Source organism: Neltuma alba, unplaced genomic scaffold, assembly GCF_004799145.2.
Source record: "Neltuma alba isolate B1F8T4 unplaced genomic scaffold, ASM479914v2 tig00011409_pilon, whole genome shotgun sequence".
Taxonomy (NCBI): domain Eukaryota; kingdom Viridiplantae; phylum Streptophyta; class Magnoliopsida; order Fabales; family Fabaceae; genus Neltuma; species Neltuma alba.
Genome location: NW_021636095.1, coordinates 508,568 through 530,243, shown reverse-complemented (window position 1 = coordinate 530,243; position 21,676 = coordinate 508,568). Strand labels below are relative to the sequence as shown.

Here is a 21,676-nt window from a genome sequence, read left to right as displayed (position 1 = left end):
TCCCTCATTGGCCACCTCAGTCTTTCCTTCCTGCCATGTGCTCTATTCAATTGGTCTTATGGATGAACATTCTATTTTATATGCGGGTTTTGCTTTTATCAGTCATATACCTGGGTGCGTTTTTATTAGACCTAACAATTTAACCATTGGCTCTTGGATTTTTTGCTGTCAACAATTGGCTGTTTGATAGGAGCCACGGATCATGGGAAAAATTTTCTCAGGATTATGAGGGAATTTCAAAAATCATACATCCTGCCAAATTTTCAGTGGGGTCATTCTGCATAGATGACATATATATATATATCACGTTAGTTTGATCATTATCTGTACTGCCTATCACCCTGAATATCAAGTTACTATTATTGCGTCTTAAGGCACATCAGTATTGTACAAAAAATGGCTCCTACTGCAAAAAATTTATCGAAGACTTGAACTCCAGCAAAGACACATGGAGTTTGCATGCGAAGATTGTCAGGAAATGGCCGGTGCCCAGAAAGATCCCTCCTTATGCTGTGTGGAAGGTATCCATGCTATTAGTGGATGAACAGGTATTTGTTTATTTCATTTTCACCATGTTCCATCTAACTTTTACAAATACCCTATCACAGTTTCTTCTTCTATATGTAGGAAAGTAGGATTGAAGCATTTACCACTCAGAAATCACTAATTAGACGTATCATTGAAGAACTTCGGGAGGGGGTAGTGTATCATTTTGAGAACTTTGAAGTGCTCCTTAACAAAGATGAGTACAAGGTTACAGATTGTAAATATAAGTTAAGCTTTCATTGTTCAACATCGATCGAGGAAAGTGATCTTTCAATTCCATTTGATGCATTCAACTTCGTTACAATCAAGGATGTTGCTGAGTTTAATGCCAACAATGAAGACTTGATAGGTTGGATCACATACTTATATTGCTTAGCATTTTGTCATTGTTTAATTCTTTTAAGAAAAGTTGGATTTAAAGTCTTTTTTTTTTTTAATGTTTTCCAGATGTTATTGGGTTTTTACAATCATTTGGAGATTTGAAGGATCATAAAAAAGAAGGGGGTAGTACAAGGAAGCTCAGTTTCACAATTGCGGATGAGAAGTGATTAGCCCAGTTTATAGTTTATATTTTAAGATGTTTTGTGTTTTATTTTATTAGTTGTCCCTGTTACTATGTATTGGATTTTCACAATTATTTCAACCAGTTTTCTTATATATATTTTCGTTATATGTGCCTAGAAACAGGATTTTTTTCCTTTTTCTGCAGTGAGAGATCTGTCAATGTGGTAGTATTCGGTCAGTGTGCCAATGAAATATTTAGAGCCAAAGGGGAAGACTTACAACCACCTATTGTTGTGCTCCTTCGTTTTGCAAGAATCAACAGGGGAAAAGGTACGTATATGTATCATCACATGTTATTAAAGGTGTTACCTCATTGCTATTCATGTCTATCATCAAGCTTTAACCTTGAAAATCTAGGTTTCGGACATTTAACTAATCAGTTTGAGGGGACCAAGGTAGTTTTCAATCCTGACCTCCCTGAGACCAAGAAACTACTTGACAGGTTAATTTCATCAACCATTATTAAGTTATTACTTATTAAGATTAAGGTTAGCATGAAAGTGACCAATTATTAATAATTTTCCAACACTTATGTTTAGTCTTGAAGATAATCCAGTTGCAAGTCAAAGTTTATCCCAGGTATCAAGCTGTGTCATTGCAACTGCTACAAATGAGTCACTCTTAAGTTTCCCTTGCAGGATTAATGTAGCTCAGATAATGAACTTCACTGAGGTATAATTTTATTTACATTGATCGAAAAACAACTCTGTTATCAACTTGCTTTTAATTGAGGTGCTTATATATGTTTGGTATTTAGCCATGTGAGGTTGTCACTAAGTTGGTCATTGAGAAGCTTGAAACAGCATATGGTTGGAATTACGATGGATGTCCATGTGATAAAAAACCATTCTATGTCAATGGGAAACTTAAGTGTAGCGCATGCAACACAGAAGTCAAGATGACTGAACCCAAGTATGAAATATTCTTCAAGATAAATATACCATATTATTTTACTATTAGTGACTTATCTTTATTCCTTTTTAACTGCATAAGTAATATTTACTTGGTTAATACATATAGGTTCAAAGTTCATTACAAAGCAAGGGATTCCACTGGTAAATGTTCAATCATTTTTTTCAATCGCTTAGCTTCTCAGTTATTGAACTGTGTTGCTGCCGACCTCAAGGATCAAATGATTAAGGTGATCTCTTTTGGGAAATTTTGTCAAAATAAATTTGTTCTGCTGAATATCAGTACCGCATTTTAACACATTACACTATGTGATGCTAACAGATGGGCAAGCCTATGGGATTTCCTAAAGAGCTGTCCGATTGCATAGGGAAGGAAGTCCTGGTCAAACTTAAAATCAAGGACTTCAACATCGGTCACCCCAATAGTAGCATGGGTGTCTCACAGTTTTCTGATGATATGCACATAATCGAAAAGTTCACATATAGCGAATACCAGGAAAATCCTCCAACTCTAACTGAGGTATTAACTATTAATATTGATCATTTATACTTATAATCAAAGATCTTTAAGCTGTAATATATCAAAGTGAGGTACCTAATATACTGAAAATATGTTTAACAGGCTTCGCCGGTTGAATCGAGTGCGTCAAAATCCTCTCCAAAAATTGTCCTTGTGGAGGCAGAAGAAGATGATGACCTGACTGATTCACAGATTGTCACTCCAGAGGACACTAATGCAAAGAGGAGGAAACTGAGCAAAACCATCTCCCAAGCAGTTGATGACGGTGGTCTCTCAGAGATGTTGACCCCTACATTCAGCTCAACCAAGCTTTTGAAAACCATAAAAAAAGAAGTTTGTTGACTAAAGAGCAACCTCATTTTGTTTGTTTAGTCACGCCATTTCAACTTCAATTTTTGGATTTAGTCTACTATTTCAATCATCCAGGCTTTTGTGATCTAGACATATTTTAGAGGCACCAAATTAATATGGTGTCATTATCATGTTTAATTGTGAAATGAATTTCAATTCCTTATGCTGGATGTATTTAAATTCTTCTAATAGACAAATTAATTGAAAATTATTGCCCACAAGATATGGTCAAGAAACATTAACCAAATAATGTAGAACTTTCCATCCTAATATATACTTTATAAATTATAATTCTATAGTCTTTTCCAAATGCTAAATTAATTTCTAATAATTTATTCTATGGACTCCAGTTCAGGATTTTCTCTTAGAACACTTATATTAACTCAACAAGTTAAAAAGTTTTGCATTTGATTTATTGAATATTTAATATTAATAATTGGTGCACAAAATGAATAGCATATTTAATATCAATACATATGAGTTTTGGGAGTATATCAATCAAATGTTATAATCATATCCAAGATTGCCATAACACGCTATTTTAATTATATGTCTTACCTCTCATTGACGTTAAATATATTATTGAGAGAATGTAAATAAAATCTGGCTAAAATATCTAAATCCAAATTATGATTTACACTTCTAATAAAATTCTAATTAGGCCATGCAAGTGGTCTTCATATCTTATGATTATTTTTCAGGTTGAAAAACGCATAAATAATTCTTAGAGTGTTTAAAATTTGTGTGTGTATACATAACTAAAACTTTCAAAAATATGTTAATCAAACACTTTAAATTACAATATAAGTTTTAGAGAAAAATATTTTGTTTAAAAAATTTTTTTTGTCATTGATATAAATAATATTTCACAGCAGAATAAAATAAAAAATATTTTTGACCTTTTGAATCAGATGCTTAGTTAATAAAACTAAAGTAATAAAATTATTTTTACTTATTTCATATCATTTATTCCTTACTATTACTGTTCTTTATTTTCTACGAGCATATTTCAATGTATAGGCTAATAGGATAACAGTGGTAGTGTCATCATTCCTTACTATGTGGGTTTGATAATGGCAGTTATTGAAAAGTTACGCTCAAAAAATCAAAGTTACAACTTTTAAAAAATAATTTTATCACCATATTTACCAATCAACATAATTCACTTGTAGTTTAGTTTTTTTAAAAAATATTTATTTGTACATGGAACTTAGTGAGAATATTATTCTTTAAAAGTTTCCATCACTTCTTGGGTTTCGTGTACAATGACATATCGTTCTTCTGTGATCATGTTTACACATACAATTTACATGGCTATTATAGGGTGAGGTGCCAATCCTAATCATTATTGCATTTTAGAGTCCCAATGCTATACGCTGGAGTTCATTCTTCTATGCTCAGATATCTCTCTCCTTCCGATATGAATGCAGAATTAGCCTACTTTAATGATGATTCCTGAACGATTTCAAAAACCGATGGGGATGATCCTTATCAATATATAATAAAAAATTATTTTAAATGTAAAACTTTGACAATACTCCAACCATATTTTATATTTTTTAGAGTGTGATCCAAGTGATCAACGATACAGCCAATCAAAAATCATATTTGATCTCCAACTCATTAATCCCTTGTATGGATAAAGTAGCCAGTAGCCAATAGTGGGTAGACCAATCACATATCTTGCTTCATTTTTTTGCTTGCCGAAACACATATCTTATTTATATTATAGCTCTTTTATTCATCATGTCAGCCTTATCAGTCCAACAACCTTCTTTGGGCAGAGAGAAAATGGTACAGCACAAGAAGATGACCAGACAACAGAGAAAAAAGAACAATATGTTGTTAGAACTGTTCCAAATTTTCTTATGGCATTCTTCAAAATATATTTGTATATACTCTTCATACTAAAGTATTCTTCTTTACTGTAGATGATCATGATAAGGCATATCAGAATATCTCATCAGTTGAAATGCAGATGAAGGAATGCCGATCTCAACATGATGGCGCACAGAACATAATTCAGGATCATTTCTCTATAAGGTCTAAAGCGGTTTATGAAACTCCAACGAAACCAATTTTACCCGACATTACTAATTCCCAAACCCTTTACAAAGAAGGAGGCTTTGAGGTTAATCCAACTTCATTTGCAAATCATGCTCAACCGGAAGACATTCAATATTTCTCAACCAATGGGGAAAGAGCTTTTTGTCCCAAGAGACGTCGTATTGAGAATGTCTCAAGTCTTGCTGAGAATCTAACCCATGAGCTTTATCATGACACCAGAAGAGGTGTGTGCATGTTTCATCCATATATAATGTCCTTTACTATATTATTTGCATTGAATCAGCTAACATATTTCTGAAAATTTTGTGAAGAGGATATTTCAGCCTCAGAAGGTATTCAAGGAGATGACCACTTATATGATTCATTTAATATCAACCTTGATGGCTATCTTGATGAGGGAAATCCAGAATTTGAATGTCAATATTGTGGAGCTATGCTATGGTTCAATGAGAGAATAAAGAGAGCTCCATCTAATGAACGGCCAATTTTTTCAATATGTTGCTCCCATGGTAAAGTGTCTGTACCTCATTTACAGACTCCTCCTGAACAGCTCCGTAAACTTTTCTTTGACAAAGGTGATCCAAAATCCAAAAAGTTCCAATCAAGCATTAGAGCATATAATAATATGTTCTGCTTCACTTCAATGGGAGGGAAGATTAACCATTCTCTAAACAGTAATGGTGGGGGACCTTACACCTTTGTCATATCTGGACAGAACCACCACTATATAGGTAGTTTATTACCTGAAGAAGGAGCTAATCCAGTGTACTCTCAATTATATATTTATGATACGGAGCATGAAATAGCAAATCGGCTTTCAGCAATCAGGTATGTTTCTTTTACAAGATTAATAGCACCATCAGTATTTAATATATTTTTTACCAAAAAAAAAATTCAAAAAAATATAGCCAAATATTTGTGATTTGTAATAATGTATTCATTTCAATATTCTTTAATATGTATAGGAATTTATTTTATGGTTTCCTAATTGCTTTTCCATCATTTTTACGTAGTGAATATTTAACACTAACTTTTTTGTTAAAAAAATCATTAACTATTAAACAATGGTCCATGATACATTACGTCACATGATTTCTTCGTTTTTTTAACATCTCTTTTAAATCTATCTATTATAAATTAAAATAAAAAAGTACTATTGTTGATTAGAAGTTAAACCTCACAGCTTATTTTAAATCACATAGGAATCACAGTGAAGTATCTCAAGTGGATGTGACTATAGCACATGAAATCAAAGAATGTCTTGACGAACATAATTCACTGGTCAAAAAATATAGGCATGCATCTAATATACTGAAGAGGGATCGCCATGCAAATGTCAAGATTTGCTTGATAAGGCATATGGGCCCTGACAATAGATGTTATAATCTTCCAACATCATCAGAAGTTGCTGCACTAATAGTTGGTGATTTTGACAGATCATATCACAAGAGAGATATTGTTGTGGAAAAACAAGGGACGCTCAAACGAATAGATGAATTTCACAGGTCATACCTACCATTACAGTACCCACTGTTATTTCATTTTGGAAATAATGGTTATGATCCAAATATTATGCACTCTACTCAATCTCTCTACCACACAAGGAAGAAGAAAAAATTGACTATTAGAAGAAGAGGTGAAACAAATGCATCAATGATTGGAAGAAGAGTTGTTCTTCCATCTTCATTTATAGGTGGTGCAAGATACATGGTGAACAATTTTCAGGATGCAATGGCAATTTGTAAATATGCAGGTTATCCAGATATATTCTTAACATTCACTTGTAATCCTGCTTGGCCGGAAGTAAAGCGTTACTGTACCGATTATGAGCTTAATCAATCAGATTGTCCGCAAATTTTATCAAGGATATTTAAATTGAAATTAGATGCTCTCATGAAAGTTATTAGGGAACAAAAAATATTCGGCAAGATTAGGGCAGGTAATCATCAATTGACCAAGTCCACCTCATATTTATTCCAAAATAAAATTCTGTTATACATTTTTATTATTCACAAGGTTGATTTGGAAGTATGAGATTTTTTAATAATTGTTATGTAATATCTTATTTTATTTTTTTATATTACTGCAGAAATATACACAATCGAGTTTCAAAAGAGAGGATTGCCCCATGCTCATATCATTCTCTTCCTTGAACATGATGACAAGCCCAGAACACCAGAAGATGTGGATAAATTAATATGTGCAGAAATACCAGATAAAGAGTTAGATCCTGAGTTATATGAGCTCGTGGGTAATTACATGATTCATGGTCCATGTGGACACTCTAACAAGAATTCACCTTGCATGAAAGATGGAAAATGCTCGAAGTACTTTCCAAAAAAATATGTCGACAATACAGCTGTTGATGAAGAAGGGTACCCTACATACAGGAGGCGCAAAGATGGAAGGACTATAGAAAAAAAGGGCATACCATTAGATAATAGGTTTGTTGTGCCTTACAATCCACATTTGCTTAGATTATTCCGGGCTCATATTAATGTTGAAAAAACAAACCAGTCAAGAGCAGTCAAATACCTTTTCAAGTACATTAGCAAGGGGAATGACAGAGTTGTTGCAGGGATTTACAGCAATCCTGATACAAGTAGCTCAGAAACTTCATTCGATGAGATATCACATTATCTCAATTGTAGATATGTTTCACCTTGTGAAGCTGCATGGCGTATATTTGCTTTTGACATTCATCATAGATATCCTTCTGTCGAGCGTCTATCCTTTCACTTGCCAGAACAGCAAGTAGTCTACTACTCTGGGAAGTCATCTGTATCATCATTACTAGACAAGCCAAGGATGAAAGAATCGATGTTCTTAGCCTGGATGGACTTGAACAAATCTGGTGGGCTTGCAAAAACAATGACATACATACAGATTCCACAATACTATACTTTTGATAAGAATCAGAGAATATGGAAACCAAGGCAACGAGGATTTGCAGTTGGGAGATTAGCACATGCATCACCAACACAGGGAGAGATCTATTATTTGCGGGTTCTCCTCACCAAAGCACGAGGACCTAAATCGTATGAGGACATTAGAACTGTCGATGGTATTATCCATCCAACTTTTAAATCTGCATGTTATGCCCTTGGTTTGCTCAACGATGATCAAGAATTTATTGATGCAATCAAGGAGGCCTCAATCTGGGCATCTAGACATTACCTCAGAAAATTCTTTGTTAGTATGCTACTTTGCAACTGCTTATCACAACCACTTTTAGTTTGGCAGAAATCTAAGCAACTTATTTTTGAAGATATGTTGTATGTTGCCAGACCTCAACAACAACTATCAGGTAATGACTATCACATATATTATCAAATTATCATTATTTTATAGCATGATATTTTTTAATTATTGGTGCATCCTTATTAATTAATCTTAATAAACTTTAATTTGTTATCATTACATGTAGGAATTAGTATAACTGATGATGAGAAGGAGGAAGTTGCACTGATTGAAATTGAAAGATTACTCAAGAGGAACGGGAAATCTTTGAGTGATTTCCCTTCAATGCCAAAGCCAAAAACAGATACACATATTGATATGAGGAACCATTTATTATTGCAGGAGCTGAACTATGACAGAGACAGCTGTAGATCTGAATCATATAAGTTAAGAGCTTCCTTAACAGATGAGCAATTGAATATATTCAATGAGATCTTGAATGCAATTGACTCATCAAATGAAAATTTCTTTTTTGTTTATGGTTTTGGAGGTACTGGGAAGACATTCTTGTGGAATGCATTGACTGCAACTATTAGGGGAAGAGGTGAAATAGTGATAAACGTTGCATCAAGTGGGATTGCAGCAACGTTATTACCATCAGGCAGGACAGCTCACTCCAGGTTTGCAATACCAATAGATATAACTGAGGAATCAATGTGCAACATATCACACAACTCACCAATGTCTAACCTCATTAGAAATACAAAGTTATTCATATGGGATGAAGCTCCCATGGTTAGGAGATATTGCATTGAAGCTGTTGATAGAACATTTAAAGATATCATGAAGTGTGACCATCCATTTGGGGGAAAGTGTGTTGTCATGGGTGGAGACTTTAGACAAATATTGCCGGTTGTTCCAAAAGGAGGCCGTGCTGATATTGTTGATGCATCAATCAATTCATCTGAACTATGGAATCATTGTAGAATGTTTCAACTTACGAAAAACATGCGCCTATTATCAAGTGGAGATCATGGTGACAATTTGAAAGTCCAACAATTCTCAGAGTGGTTGCTTCAAGTTGGTGAAGGTAAAATAGGACTGCCAAATGAAGGTGTTACAGATATTGAGATTCCAAGTGAGATACTAATCCAATCATCTGATAATCATATTCAATCCATTGTGTCTGTTACTTATCCAAACTTAAAATACCATATCAATAATTCTGAATATCTGACCAACAGAGCAATCCTTGCACCAACTATTGAAGTGGTTGATCAAATAAATGATCATGTTTGTTCAATGCTTGATGGTGAATATGTAGAGTACTTCAGCTCAGATTCAATAACTGCTGCTGATCAAGACGTAGAGTTCCAAGAATTATACACTACTGAATTCTTAAACACCATCAACTGTTCTGGTCTTCCTCCTCATAGATTAGCATTGAAAGTAGGATGTCCTGTCATGCTCATCAGGAACATTGATCAAGCATCTGGTCTTTGTAATGGGACAAGACTTCAAACTACTTTCCTTGGTAAACATTTCATCAAAGCTATAGCATTGAATGGCACAAGTGTTGGTCAAGAAGTCCTCATCCATCGCATGGATATGAATCCATCTGAAACTAAGCTTCCATTCACAATGGTAAGGAGGCAATTCCCCCTCATTATTTCATTTGCAATGACCATAAATAAGAGTCAAGGACAATCAATGACTAATGTTGGTTTATATCTTCCAAGGCCAGTATTCTCACATGGGCAGCTGTATGTAGCAATGTCAAGGGTCAGAAGAATTGATGGTCTAAAGGTGTTGATCGTTGATTCGAATAATAAATCAACCAACATTACTACCAATGTTGTATACAGAGAGATATTTCAGAATGTTCATTGTCATTAGCAGACTAGCTGTTGTTACAGAACTTGAGTCCTATGTTCTTTTTATGCCACATGTTCTGTGATTAACATTAGTCATTATTTTGATGTATCTTTTTTGTTATGTTTAATAGCTCGTAGCTCAATAACACCATGTCATTGTATTATTAGCATCCAGTTTTTTAAAATCAAAATATTATCAAATGACGGTGGGAAATAAAAATTATGAAACATATTTTCTATCAGAATTTTTAGAATAACTAATATCAACTCCACCTGAAATAAAAAAATATGAAGAAGGTTATGAACTCAACTCCATCCTAACCTTCCTCATGTACAACTTGAACACGACTTCTTTAGCATTAAAAACAATATAACTCTGTCACCAAGTACGCAATATTACAAAACATAAATTCATATTTTTGTTAGAATGGCAACTTCGTTGGAATTATGGCAAAATGAGAGAATGGGCTAGGTGATCTTTATTAAAAAATTTGTTTACAAAACATATACACAACAGGGAATAATATAAAATAGATATTGCTAACACATTTCTCTTCCGAAAAAAGTCTATCACAATTGCTTTGTTTTTACTAGAACGCAGTTTTAAAAATACTTACTTCCCTTAATTACTAATGTTTTCAACGCAATTACTTACTCTTTACAATTTAAAATATTCTCATCCTCTATTGAATCAAATTACTTTGTTAGTTTACAATACACTTTAGACAAATCGCGCATCGCGCGGGGGTATAAACTAGTTTCTTCCAAATTAAAGACAATGTACTCTCTGCGTTCTCATAAAATCAAGCTCGAGATTATGACATCTTCTATGAAGATTAACACCTGTTGACCTGTGTGTGTTTTCCTTTGTCACAACATAAAAATGCCAGGAGAATATGGAAAATAATATCGCCAACATTGATGAAGAACCTAGAATTTCAAATTAATTTGATGCGATCCTAATACGTTATTTTGACTTGTAGAAAATTGGCCGCCTTTAACCGCATGTTGTTTGAAAATAGAAAAGTATGCAGATTAGGCTACTGATTTTCTTTCATTCTAAGGGTTAAGGTGCAAATTTGCTTCAAAAGTTTTTACTTAGCAACTCTAGGAAATCAGAATTTTTTAGAGAAATTTGCTCTGAAAGTTTAATCTTGCCCTCTATCATTAAAAATATTAATTGTCATTATTAATATTGCTACGATATTAAACTTTCGGGATAAATTTACATTTTAGCCTAATGAAAGACTGAGAATATCTTAGGTTGGGTTTCAATATATGCCTTTGTGTGCTTAAGTGTCAACATAAAATTTTGAAAAATCAAATGCTGGTTATTTTCAACGACAGCCCTATCAGCAAAATCAAATAAGCCTTTTTCTTTCTCTGTTATGATTGTCAAATGCGTGCCCGCAAATGTTGCGATATGAAAAGAATAATCCTAATATGATTCCATCTTCTCTTAGCTTGCCTGAAAGTGTTTAATTTGACTCAAATTTATCAGAATCCCACCTACTTGCATGATTCTCTATATATACAAATCGTTTTGGGAAAGAAGATCTATACATCATTAATCCACTTCGGCAAAGTATCAATAATGGAGAAAGCAACTCAAATCGCCGTCGTAGCCAGTCCTGGATTCAGCCATCTTGTTCCCCTTCTTGAATTCTTCAGGCGACTAGTTCATCTTCATCCAGATTTTCAGGTCACCTGCATCATTCCTGCACTTGAATCTCCCCCAAGTTCCTCCATAGCCTACCTTCAAACTCTTCCTTCAAATATAGACTCCATTCTTCTCCCACCAATACCCAAAGAAAAACTACCTCAAGGTGTTATTCCAGGAGTCCAAGTTCAACTCACTGTGACTCTGTCACTTCCATATATTCTCAACGAATTGAAGTCCATGAAATCCAGAAATGGCCTTGCAGCTTTGGTTGTTGATGGTTTTGCCTTCGAAGTTCTAGACTTTGCTTCAGAACTCAACATCTCCTCTTACATTTACCTCCCTCAAGCTGCTATGATATTGTCGCTCTATTATTATTCGTTAACTTTGGATGAGACAGTTTCTTCTGAGTTCAGAGACCTAAAGGAACCCATAAAGTTCCCCGGTTGTGTTCCAATTCCTGGCAAAGATCTCCCTGCTCCATTTCAGGATCGATCCAGTTTAGGCTACAAGCAATTTCTTGAACGTGCCAGAAAACTCCGTCTTGCTGATGGAGTTCTACTCAACAGCTTCCAAGAATTGGAACCAGATACAGTTAGAGCCATACATGAAGAAATCCAAGGGAAGGAGAAGAAGCCTCAGATTTATCTAGTTGGACCCATTATACAAAGTGGGTCAAGCAACGAGGCAAATGGGTCGGATCACTCAGTTTGTTTAACATGGTTGAACAATCAACCACATAAATCTGTTCTTTATGTTTCATTTGGGAGTGGCGGGACACTATCTCAAGATCAGACCAATGAACTGGCTCACGGATTGGAACTAAGTGAAACAAGATTCTTATGGGTTCTTAGAGCTCCAAGTAAAGTTTCTAGTGCTGCTTATCTTGATACCTTAAATCAGAATCCTCTAGATTTCTTACCAGAAGGGTTTCTGGAGAGAACTAAGGAACGAGGTTTGGTTGTTCCTTCATGGGCACCACAAATTCCAATCCTTAAACACAGTTCAGTTGGTGGATTCTTGAGTCACTGTGGCTGGAGCTCAACGCTTGAGAGTATTGTTCATGGCGTTCCGCTCATAACTTGGCCACTTTTTGCAGAACAGAGAATGAATGCTGTCTTTCTGAATGATGGTTTAAAGGTGGCTTTAAGGCCGAAATTAATGAGAATAAAGGGATGGTGGAAAGGGAAGAGATCGCAAAAGTTGTGAAGAGTCTGATAAATGATGAAGAAAGTAGTGAGATTCGAATGAGAATTAAAGTTTTGAAAGATTCTGCTGCCAATGCACTCAAAGAAGATGGGTCCTCCTCAATGAATCTCTCTACGTTTGCCATGAATTTAAGAAAGACTTGCAGCTGAAGCTATCAAAGTTTATATTTCCTCCTAAATATAAGAGTTAATTTGTATTGCAATTTGCACTACAAATTAGCTCTTATATTTATGATTGAAATAGTGTCACACATGAGCTAGTTAAGACATAAGATTGTCAGATTTATTTTGCTTTTGGATCTAATTTTGGTTTTTATGTTTTGCGTAATGATTCAGTCAGTATAATGACACATGAAACAAACTATTCATGTTGTGTTTATTTTTATTTTTATTTTTTCGTGTAAATTGAAAAAAATTTGAAATAGCTTAATTGTGTGATATAGAGTTAAACAGAAAAAGATACTAAAATACCCTAAAAATACTAAAAGATAAATTGGGATGGGTGAATTTTAAAATTCCAAATCAAGCCCCTTATATTATTTTGAAATTTTAAAATATTGTGAAATGACAACATTGTTTATTCCTCCAGTGACTAGTTTTATATGGCTATTGACTACTCTAATTTCACTATTAATTATTTTTGCTTGCAAATTTTCGATGACTTTGCATAGCTATTGACTATGTACAAGAGTAGTAAATAACTAAACAAAAAGTAGTCATTACATCTCCAATAGCACTTAATGCATTTTTTGAATTTTTGAAACAAAGGTAGTCAATAGCAAAACTAGAATAGTTAATAAATAAACAAGAGTAGTCACCAAATTTGTAAAAATAAAAATAGTGAATTGCAATACTAGAATAGTCAAAAGCTAAATTAAAGTAGTCATCAGTGCTATAAAAACAAATACAATCAATAGCTAAAAATAAGTAATTAATACATAAAAAAGAGTAATCATTAGGGCTCTAGCGACTGGTCACTGAAGTTCTAGTGACATGCATGTCATCTGAGCTTTGGCTGCCAACTACACGAAGGGTCGTCGACGCTGAAGTACCAAAAACCGAAAACCAGCTAAGGGTGTTGAGGTGGCAATATTAAAAATAAAAAAATAGTTAAGGGTATTTGTGTGATTTCGTAAGATTTGAAATTTTAAAAATAATACAAAGGGTTTGAATTGATATTATGAAATTTACCCACATTGATTTATTTTTTTAGCAATTTTCAGAGTATTTTATTCTCTTTTTTCTTAGAGTTAATATTATTATATATTGATGGGTAAGCAAAATTTGAACGGAATGGATAAATATATGAAATATAGAAGACTCATTTCATGATAAACCTTATTTTAAATAAATTTAAAAAATAATAACCCCCAACCATACAGACTCATAGAGTTATCTATGTGTGTGTAAATATATACATAGTTTTTTAATAATTATTCTATTTGTTAGAGTAAATAGTATAATGTAAATAATCAAATAATATATATCAGCTTTAATATCATATTTTCTAATAGTTGATATATTAATCCAATACTTATTATAATTCGCTTATAAGTCATCCTCATATACTAAGGAATGCATTAAATTGATACTAATATAACCCTCAACAACAACAACTAATTTTATTCCACTAAATAACATTAGTTACATAGATCATCACACAACATATTTATATTTTATCAGAAATAAACTTTTTAGACAGATCTCATTCAATTACTTTCTAGTATTGTGTACTGATGAATCTTGCAACTCAATTCAGTTTGGGATAATGATTTGGAGAACCTTTTAAGAGCATTAATTATAATTAAGGACTAACTTTAGAAATCTCAAAACAGAAGACAAAGATCCTTGGTTTGTTCGTTTTTTTTTTTTTTTTTTTTCTTTTTTGACCTCATGAATTGGTTCTTTCAATATTTATCTTATTAATATTTTTAATATAATATATAGTCTTCAATGTGTAACTTCTATTACTATATCGATGATTACGATTTACGAGACGTTATTTAAAATAATGTTGATATTTGTTCAAATTTCAGCTTACTTTATTTTCTTTATTGTAATTTTAATTCTTAACTCTTCATGACATCTTACCCTTACCGTTTAATTTAGCCGGAATGACTTAAATTAATTATGGATAATACTTATATTAAATTTCTTATATTTATTGTGTCAAAATTTTCAAGTAAATTTGACCAAATAACCTATTTTTAAAATATTACTACCTCCGGTCTTATTTATAAGACTTTGTTTGTAGACTACAAACAAAATCCTATAATTAGAACCGGAGGTAGTATCATTCAATTATAATCTAAGTATTTTTATTAATTATTTTATTATGTTTTGTTGACAGTGTTATGCATCGACAGGAAACAAAAAGTTGGAGGACTCATTATTTAAGAGTACGTGTCAAACTTGACTATTGCGTATACACACACATATATATTAGCCGAATTGCGTATATTTATATTAAATTGCCTAGTTTATTTCAATTTGAATTTCTCTTCAGTGTTATGCGACTTTGAACATATTCCAGTGTTTTTAAAAATTATATATTTTTTGAAATTAAGATGCTTTTTAATTTTTGTATATTAACCAAAGAATTATACTTTTTGCAATTTTTTCCTCCGTCATCGTCATTTATCATTAGTTTTGTCTGTCAATTTCTCATCAATTTCACATGACGAATATTTCGCAAATTAAAATTGAAAGTATCATTTTTAGAATTTTCGTAAAAAAAAGGTTTTTTTTCCTACTAGTGAAGTAAAAGCCTTTTTCATTTTTTACCAGAATAAAAACCTTTTGTTGACATCATGTTGACACTTAACGCAGAAACTCCGATCCCTATTAATGAAGTAGGTTTAGCAAACACTAACCTAACCAAAACAAAGATTTAAATTAAAATTTAATATGTAAACAGTCTAGGCTGGGACTTTTTCAATTAGATGCTATAAAAAATAAACAAAAAAGTACTTAAATGCCATACTTGGAAAAATATTTATTCACATCTTTCTACACAAATAGTTTACGAGAGGAACAAGTTTCATCCTATTACTGATATGACATCATATTTTTTTAATTACAAAATCAAATCATTCTTTCAAGGAATGATTTGTGCACAAATTTGAAGTCGTTTTTAAGGATGTGTTTGGTTCAAAAGATGGAAAGAGAGGAGAGGGAGTTTTTTTTTTTTTTTTTTGCGCCAATAGGAGGAGGGGGATTTCGATGTTATCTATTTTGTTTGGACTGAAGAGGAAAGAGAGGAGGAAAGCAATTTTTTATGATCTGACATATGATTTGATAAGAGTGTGACAATTACCTTCTTTTACACACATAATGTAAGATTAGAAGGGTAATATAAAAATATTAAAAATTAATTATAAGGATATTATTCAACACAAATTAAAATACTATCATTTTCTTTCAAATCCGCCAATTTGGGAGTGGAGGGTTATGAAGGAGGAAAGAGAGAAAATCTTTAAAAAAATTTCCCTCACCTCCTAAAAATTTTAGCAACTCAAACAAAAAAAAAATGGAGCAAAATCCCTCTAACCTCCTCCCCTTCCATCCTCTCCTCTTATACCAAGTAAGCCCTAAATTTGAACCGTTTTAAATAAAGCACCTTGATAATATTGTTGAAAGTGTATCATTTGAGCATTTTCGTTTATTGTATATAATTGTAGTTGTAGTATATAGGTAGAAAAGCCGTCTGAATGGGCCATGCATAATACACAAAGAAAAACTTGGTATAATATTTCTCGTATATAGTAGCAAAATATTTTATTTTAATTTATTTTATTTTAGAATTTAATTCTTTCTAGTTTGAGTTGATTTTTAATTAGGTTTCTATAATTTCGTTATTAGACTCTTATAATTTTATCTTCTTTTAATCAAGTCCCTGTAATTTCTTTCCCTTTTATCATCTTGTTTTTAGTTTATTTTATTTGCTTTTATATATTAACAGGACAAACTATTAATGTGCCCGAAGCTCGTAAATTTGACTCAAGATTAAATTGATAGCTTCTTGACCCAGTTTCAAAAGTTAACCGGGGGAAAAAAAATCCTTCAAAACAAACTCTATTAACAAAAGAAAAATATTTAGATCAATTTTACTATATTTATTATGTCAAGTCATATATATTTTTATGTGGTTTCATAATTAAATACTGTTATGTGTTAATATTTTAAAAATAAAATACATGATAATATCTGATTAGAGAAGACAATAAAATATAAAAAATTTGATGTAAATATTTTTATTAACAGAGATATATCATTGTAATTACTTTATTTATTTTGATTATATATAGACGAAATAGATAGAGACTGTAATATTGACATAGTTCTTGTTTGAGTTGGCAATTATAAGCATTTATTATAAATACGTTTTACGCAAGTTGAAATAAAATTTCTTTTACATATTTAGGAGGTGTTTTGGTGAAAATCAAATCATAGTTTTAAAAGTGATTTTATGATATGCGAAATAAATCTGTAAGAGAGTTTGTCTCAATATGCAGAAAATTACTTTTTAAAAACACTTTTAAAGTATTCTATAAATTATGATTAAAACTTACTTATAAACTATTCTCGGGGTGTTTGGCAAAACAAGAAAAAAATACTTTTAAATATCAAACCATGGTTTAAACCTGAAAATCATCCAAAGACTACGCATTTTGAGAATACTAAAGTTTGGCCTAAAACCATAATTCTAGGTTGTGAAACCATAGCTGTACAAGAGGCAAAATTTTCTCACTTTTGGATGGACATCAACGGATTACAGGTTTTGAAAGACGTGTCCACTTTCTTCTCTTTACAACCCCAACAAAACTTACCCAGTATTTTCATATTATGTTTAATAAAAAAAAATTTATGACTTCAGCTGTAAATTTAATCAAATTATTTATATTTAATGTTTTCATCATATGATCATTAGGGAAAAAAATATTAGGAACATTCATAAATATATAGTAAGGGTATTATTTTTTAAAAATATATTTAATCTTATATTTTATATACACACTAATTATTAATTAATCATATAAATAATAAATTGCTCTTACATATGTTTATTTAATTTTAAAAAAATATTATGAAATTTCCTGTTTAAAATCTTTAAGGTAAAATATAATCATTTTTGTAACAATATATTTAATCTTATATCTTATAAATATATACACATATCAATTATTAATTATTTTTATTTTTATTATATTATTTATTATGTTGGAAAAACATATTCTTAAAAAAATTATTATTTTCAATAAAAATATAAATTAAAATATATTTTTTGTGTAATTATCATATTAATTTATGCCTTTTTAGTAACTTGTATATTAAAAAAGTAATTCTGATAATAACTATTCAAACACTCTCACTTTATCAAAATCATTTTTTTAACAAAATCTATTTTTTCAAAATAATTTTTTTCTAAAAGCTATTTTTCAAATTATGATTTATCCAAATACCTCCTAAATGGGTTCGTAATAACATTTGCGCGGGCCAACAATGGGCATTTCTGTCCCCTCCTTTATTATCGTCATGTCACTTTTACACGCTTTGTTCCGGTCCGAGCTGTCATTTTCCCACACCTACCTCGGTCAGGAATTATATAGCAACAAAGCTAAGCTTGAATTGACTCTTTTACCCCTCCGCTTTTGGTATATAAGAGAATATTTCCTAGGTTGGGTTGGGATGGAGTGGTTTTATCTATAGAGATGCTAAACAGTTTGAACTTGAATTCTCTCCACCATCCTTTTCATTCTTTTTTCCTCTACTGTTTTTTTTTCCCTCAAAATTTTAATGGTTCAGATTTAACATCTTATAAAAATAATATTATTAAAAAAATAAATAAATTTAAACTGTTAAAATTTGGTATGAACAGTTTATATTCTCTTCCCCTCCACTACCCTCCTTTTTCCTCAACAACCATTGGACCAAAACTCCAACGGCCCATATTTAATATTTTATAAAAATAAATAATATTATTAAAAATAGATAAATAAATTTAAACAATTAAAATTTGATCTAATCAATTCATAGCTACAGACTGTAATTATAGAGCAATTTTTTTAATTTTTTTAATTACAGTTGTGAACTGCTCATACCAAATTTTAACAGTTTAAATTTTATATTTTTTTAATAACATTATTTTTATAAGATGTTAAATCTAAACTATTAAAATTTTGATCCAGTAGTTGTGAAAGAAAAAGAAAGGTAGAGGAGGGGAAGATGATGGCAAAGGTAGTGAAGAGAATCCAAGTCCAACCAAGTCCTAATAGTCTATATGAAATTTTTAGCGGAAAAAAAAATCTTTTAATTCCTCAATCCTTACATTTTAACTTATGGAATTCAGTCTCAATAATTTTATCTTAGTTATAACCTCCTGAAATTTAATTCGTCACAACTATATTTTTTTGTCAACAACTCATTATGTAACATACTTTTAAAAAAAATTGTTAAAAAAATTAAATTAATTAAATAAAAGGGAAAAAGACAGCAAAATACCCTCAAAATTACTAAATGACAAATTGAGATAGTTGAATTTCAAAATTCCAATTCAGGCCCTAGGTACTATTTTGGAATTTTCAAATCTTGTAAAATGACAACATTGTCTTTACTATCGGTGACTACTTTCATATAGCTATTGCCTACTCTATTTTAACTATTGACTACTTTTACATAGCTATTGACTACATAAGAGTAGTAAATCGCATTACTAGAGTAGTCAATATATAAGAAAGAGTAGTTATTGGAGCTTCGGTGATTGGTTACCAGAGTTCCGGTAACATGTCACAAAGTTTAAAAATAAATGTAGTTAACAGTTAAGAAAGAGTAGTCAATATATAAGAAAGAGTAATCACCGAAACTCTGACGATAGGTCACCGAAGCTCTGGCAATAGGTCACAGGAGCTCCAGTGAGTGGCCGTTGAAGCTCTAATGGTTGGTCATTGGCATCGGAGCTCCAGCGGCCGGAATTGCTGAGGTGGCAGTATTTAGAAAAAAAGGTAAAAAAAATAGTAAAGGCCATTTGTGTAATTTTACAAGATTTTAAAATTTCAAAAAAGTACCTAGGGTCTAAATTGGCATTTTGAAATTCAGATACCCTATTTGTCATTTAATAATTTTAAGGGTATTTTAGTATCTGTTTTCCTAAATAAAATAATATTTTTTATTTTTGAAAAAAAACAACCCGTCTTTTCCACCAAATTCGGTGGAAAAGATGAGGCATTTAAGAAGAAGAAGACCTTGGAGCAGTCATTTGTTGAAGAAAAAAATTTGAGGGGTGTGATTAATAAATGAAGTAAAAAAATAAAGTCGGAGCTCCGATGGTCAGAATTGTTAAGGTGGCAGTATTTAGAAAAAAAGGTTAAAAAAAAAAAGTAAAGGGTATTTGTGTAATTTTATAAGATTTCAAAATTTCAAAAAAGTACCTAGGGTCTAAATTGGCATTTTGAAATTCAGATACCCTCATTTGTCATTTAATAATTTTAAGGGTATTTTAGTGTCTTTTTTCCTAAATAAAATAATATTTTTTATTTTTTCAAAAAAACAACCTGTCTTTTCCACCGAATTTGGTGGAAAAGATGAGACATTTAAGAAGAAGAAGACTTTGGGGTGGTCATTTATTGAAGAAAAAAATTTGAGGGGTGTGATTAATAAATGAAGTAGAAAAAATGAAAAGCAGATGGTTGAGTAGGAAAAATAAATGGGAGGAGGGGAGGTGATGGGCATAAGAGAAAAAGAGAGTGAGAGGCAAAGAAGAAAAAGAGAAAGCGAGCGAGCTGAGTTGCATAATACATGATAAGTTTTGAGGATTAATTAGGTACACAAAAATACTTCTTTTTATTAAATTTTCTTTATGGATGCTTTTTATATATTTAGAGATTTGTATTAGTACTATCATTATAATGTTTAGAGAAAATTTTGCGGTTTGAATATGGAGTAAGTAGTGAGTTTTGATAATATATGACCGTAAAAATTTAAAGATATATTATTAAGAAATTTTAATTAGTTTATTTTTATTCATTGATTGTTTTGAGAATTTTAAACTAAGATTTTGGTTAAAAAAATATATTATTCAAGACATTCAGAATGTTTTTACCGATTAAATTTAAGTTAAATAACTTATTTGGGTTATTTAACATATTATTAAAATTTTAATTAGTTTAAAATGTGAAATATGTTAAGGTTATATTATTAAAAAAAATTTGAAGCTGAAAACTTAAGTTATAAATTGAGAATTTTACACAATTAAATAAAATCAATATTTATTTATAATTTGAATGAGTTATTTGGGTGGAGGAAAAATGTTATTTGAAGTAAGAATTTTTGGATAGTAAATATATTTGTGTATATATATTAATAATAATAAATTCTATGTAATTTAAGTTATTTATTTGTATATATATATTAAATTGTATCTACATTATTTGTAGATTATTTTATATTTCGGAATCTGTAATTTGTGCTCTTATTCCTCAAGTTGTGAGGTTAAGCTTAGAGTAGATATAACCATGATTAATTTATTTTATATGATTGATATGGATTGTAAGGTTTTCTTAATTGGTGAAGTGGGAAGTATATTAACTCAAATATTATTGGTTTGTATTGTTTAAATATTTGTATCATTTTAAAGAGTAGAGTTGATGTTATGTGATGAATTGTGAGATATATGTACTAGTTAAGATTGTTATATTATGATTATGTATTGGGGTCATAAATGAATATTGGGATTTTTTATTATGTTAAAGAGTTGAGTTGTCATCTCTGTCATCTTACCCATAATTGGTATTTCAGTT

General features: G+C 31.2%; 1 protein-coding gene and 1 pseudogene across 1 annotated transcript; both read left to right on the top strand.

Annotated features, from left to right (window-relative positions):
• Window positions 1-374: 374 nt before the first annotated feature.
• On the top strand, window positions 375-10,035 carry LOC114713014 (uncharacterized; the record flags this gene model as incomplete). Its single annotated transcript, XM_028897590.1, has 15 exons — window positions 375-548; window positions 628-895; window positions 994-1,090; window positions 1,256-1,380; window positions 1,468-1,552; window positions 1,650-1,782; window positions 1,868-2,022; window positions 2,131-2,251; window positions 2,344-2,541; window positions 2,644-2,809; window positions 4,824-5,183; window positions 5,271-5,787; window positions 6,255-6,898; window positions 7,049-8,266; window positions 8,387-10,035. Coding segments are annotated over 15 exons (5,910 nt in total), but the record flags the coding sequence as incomplete, so codon positions are not given.
• A 1,572-nt stretch (window positions 10,036-11,607) lies between these two features.
• On the top strand, window positions 11,608-13,084 carry LOC114713027 (hydroquinone glucosyltransferase-like; annotated as a pseudogene).
• The last annotated feature ends 8,592 nt before the right edge of the window (window positions 13,085-21,676 follow it).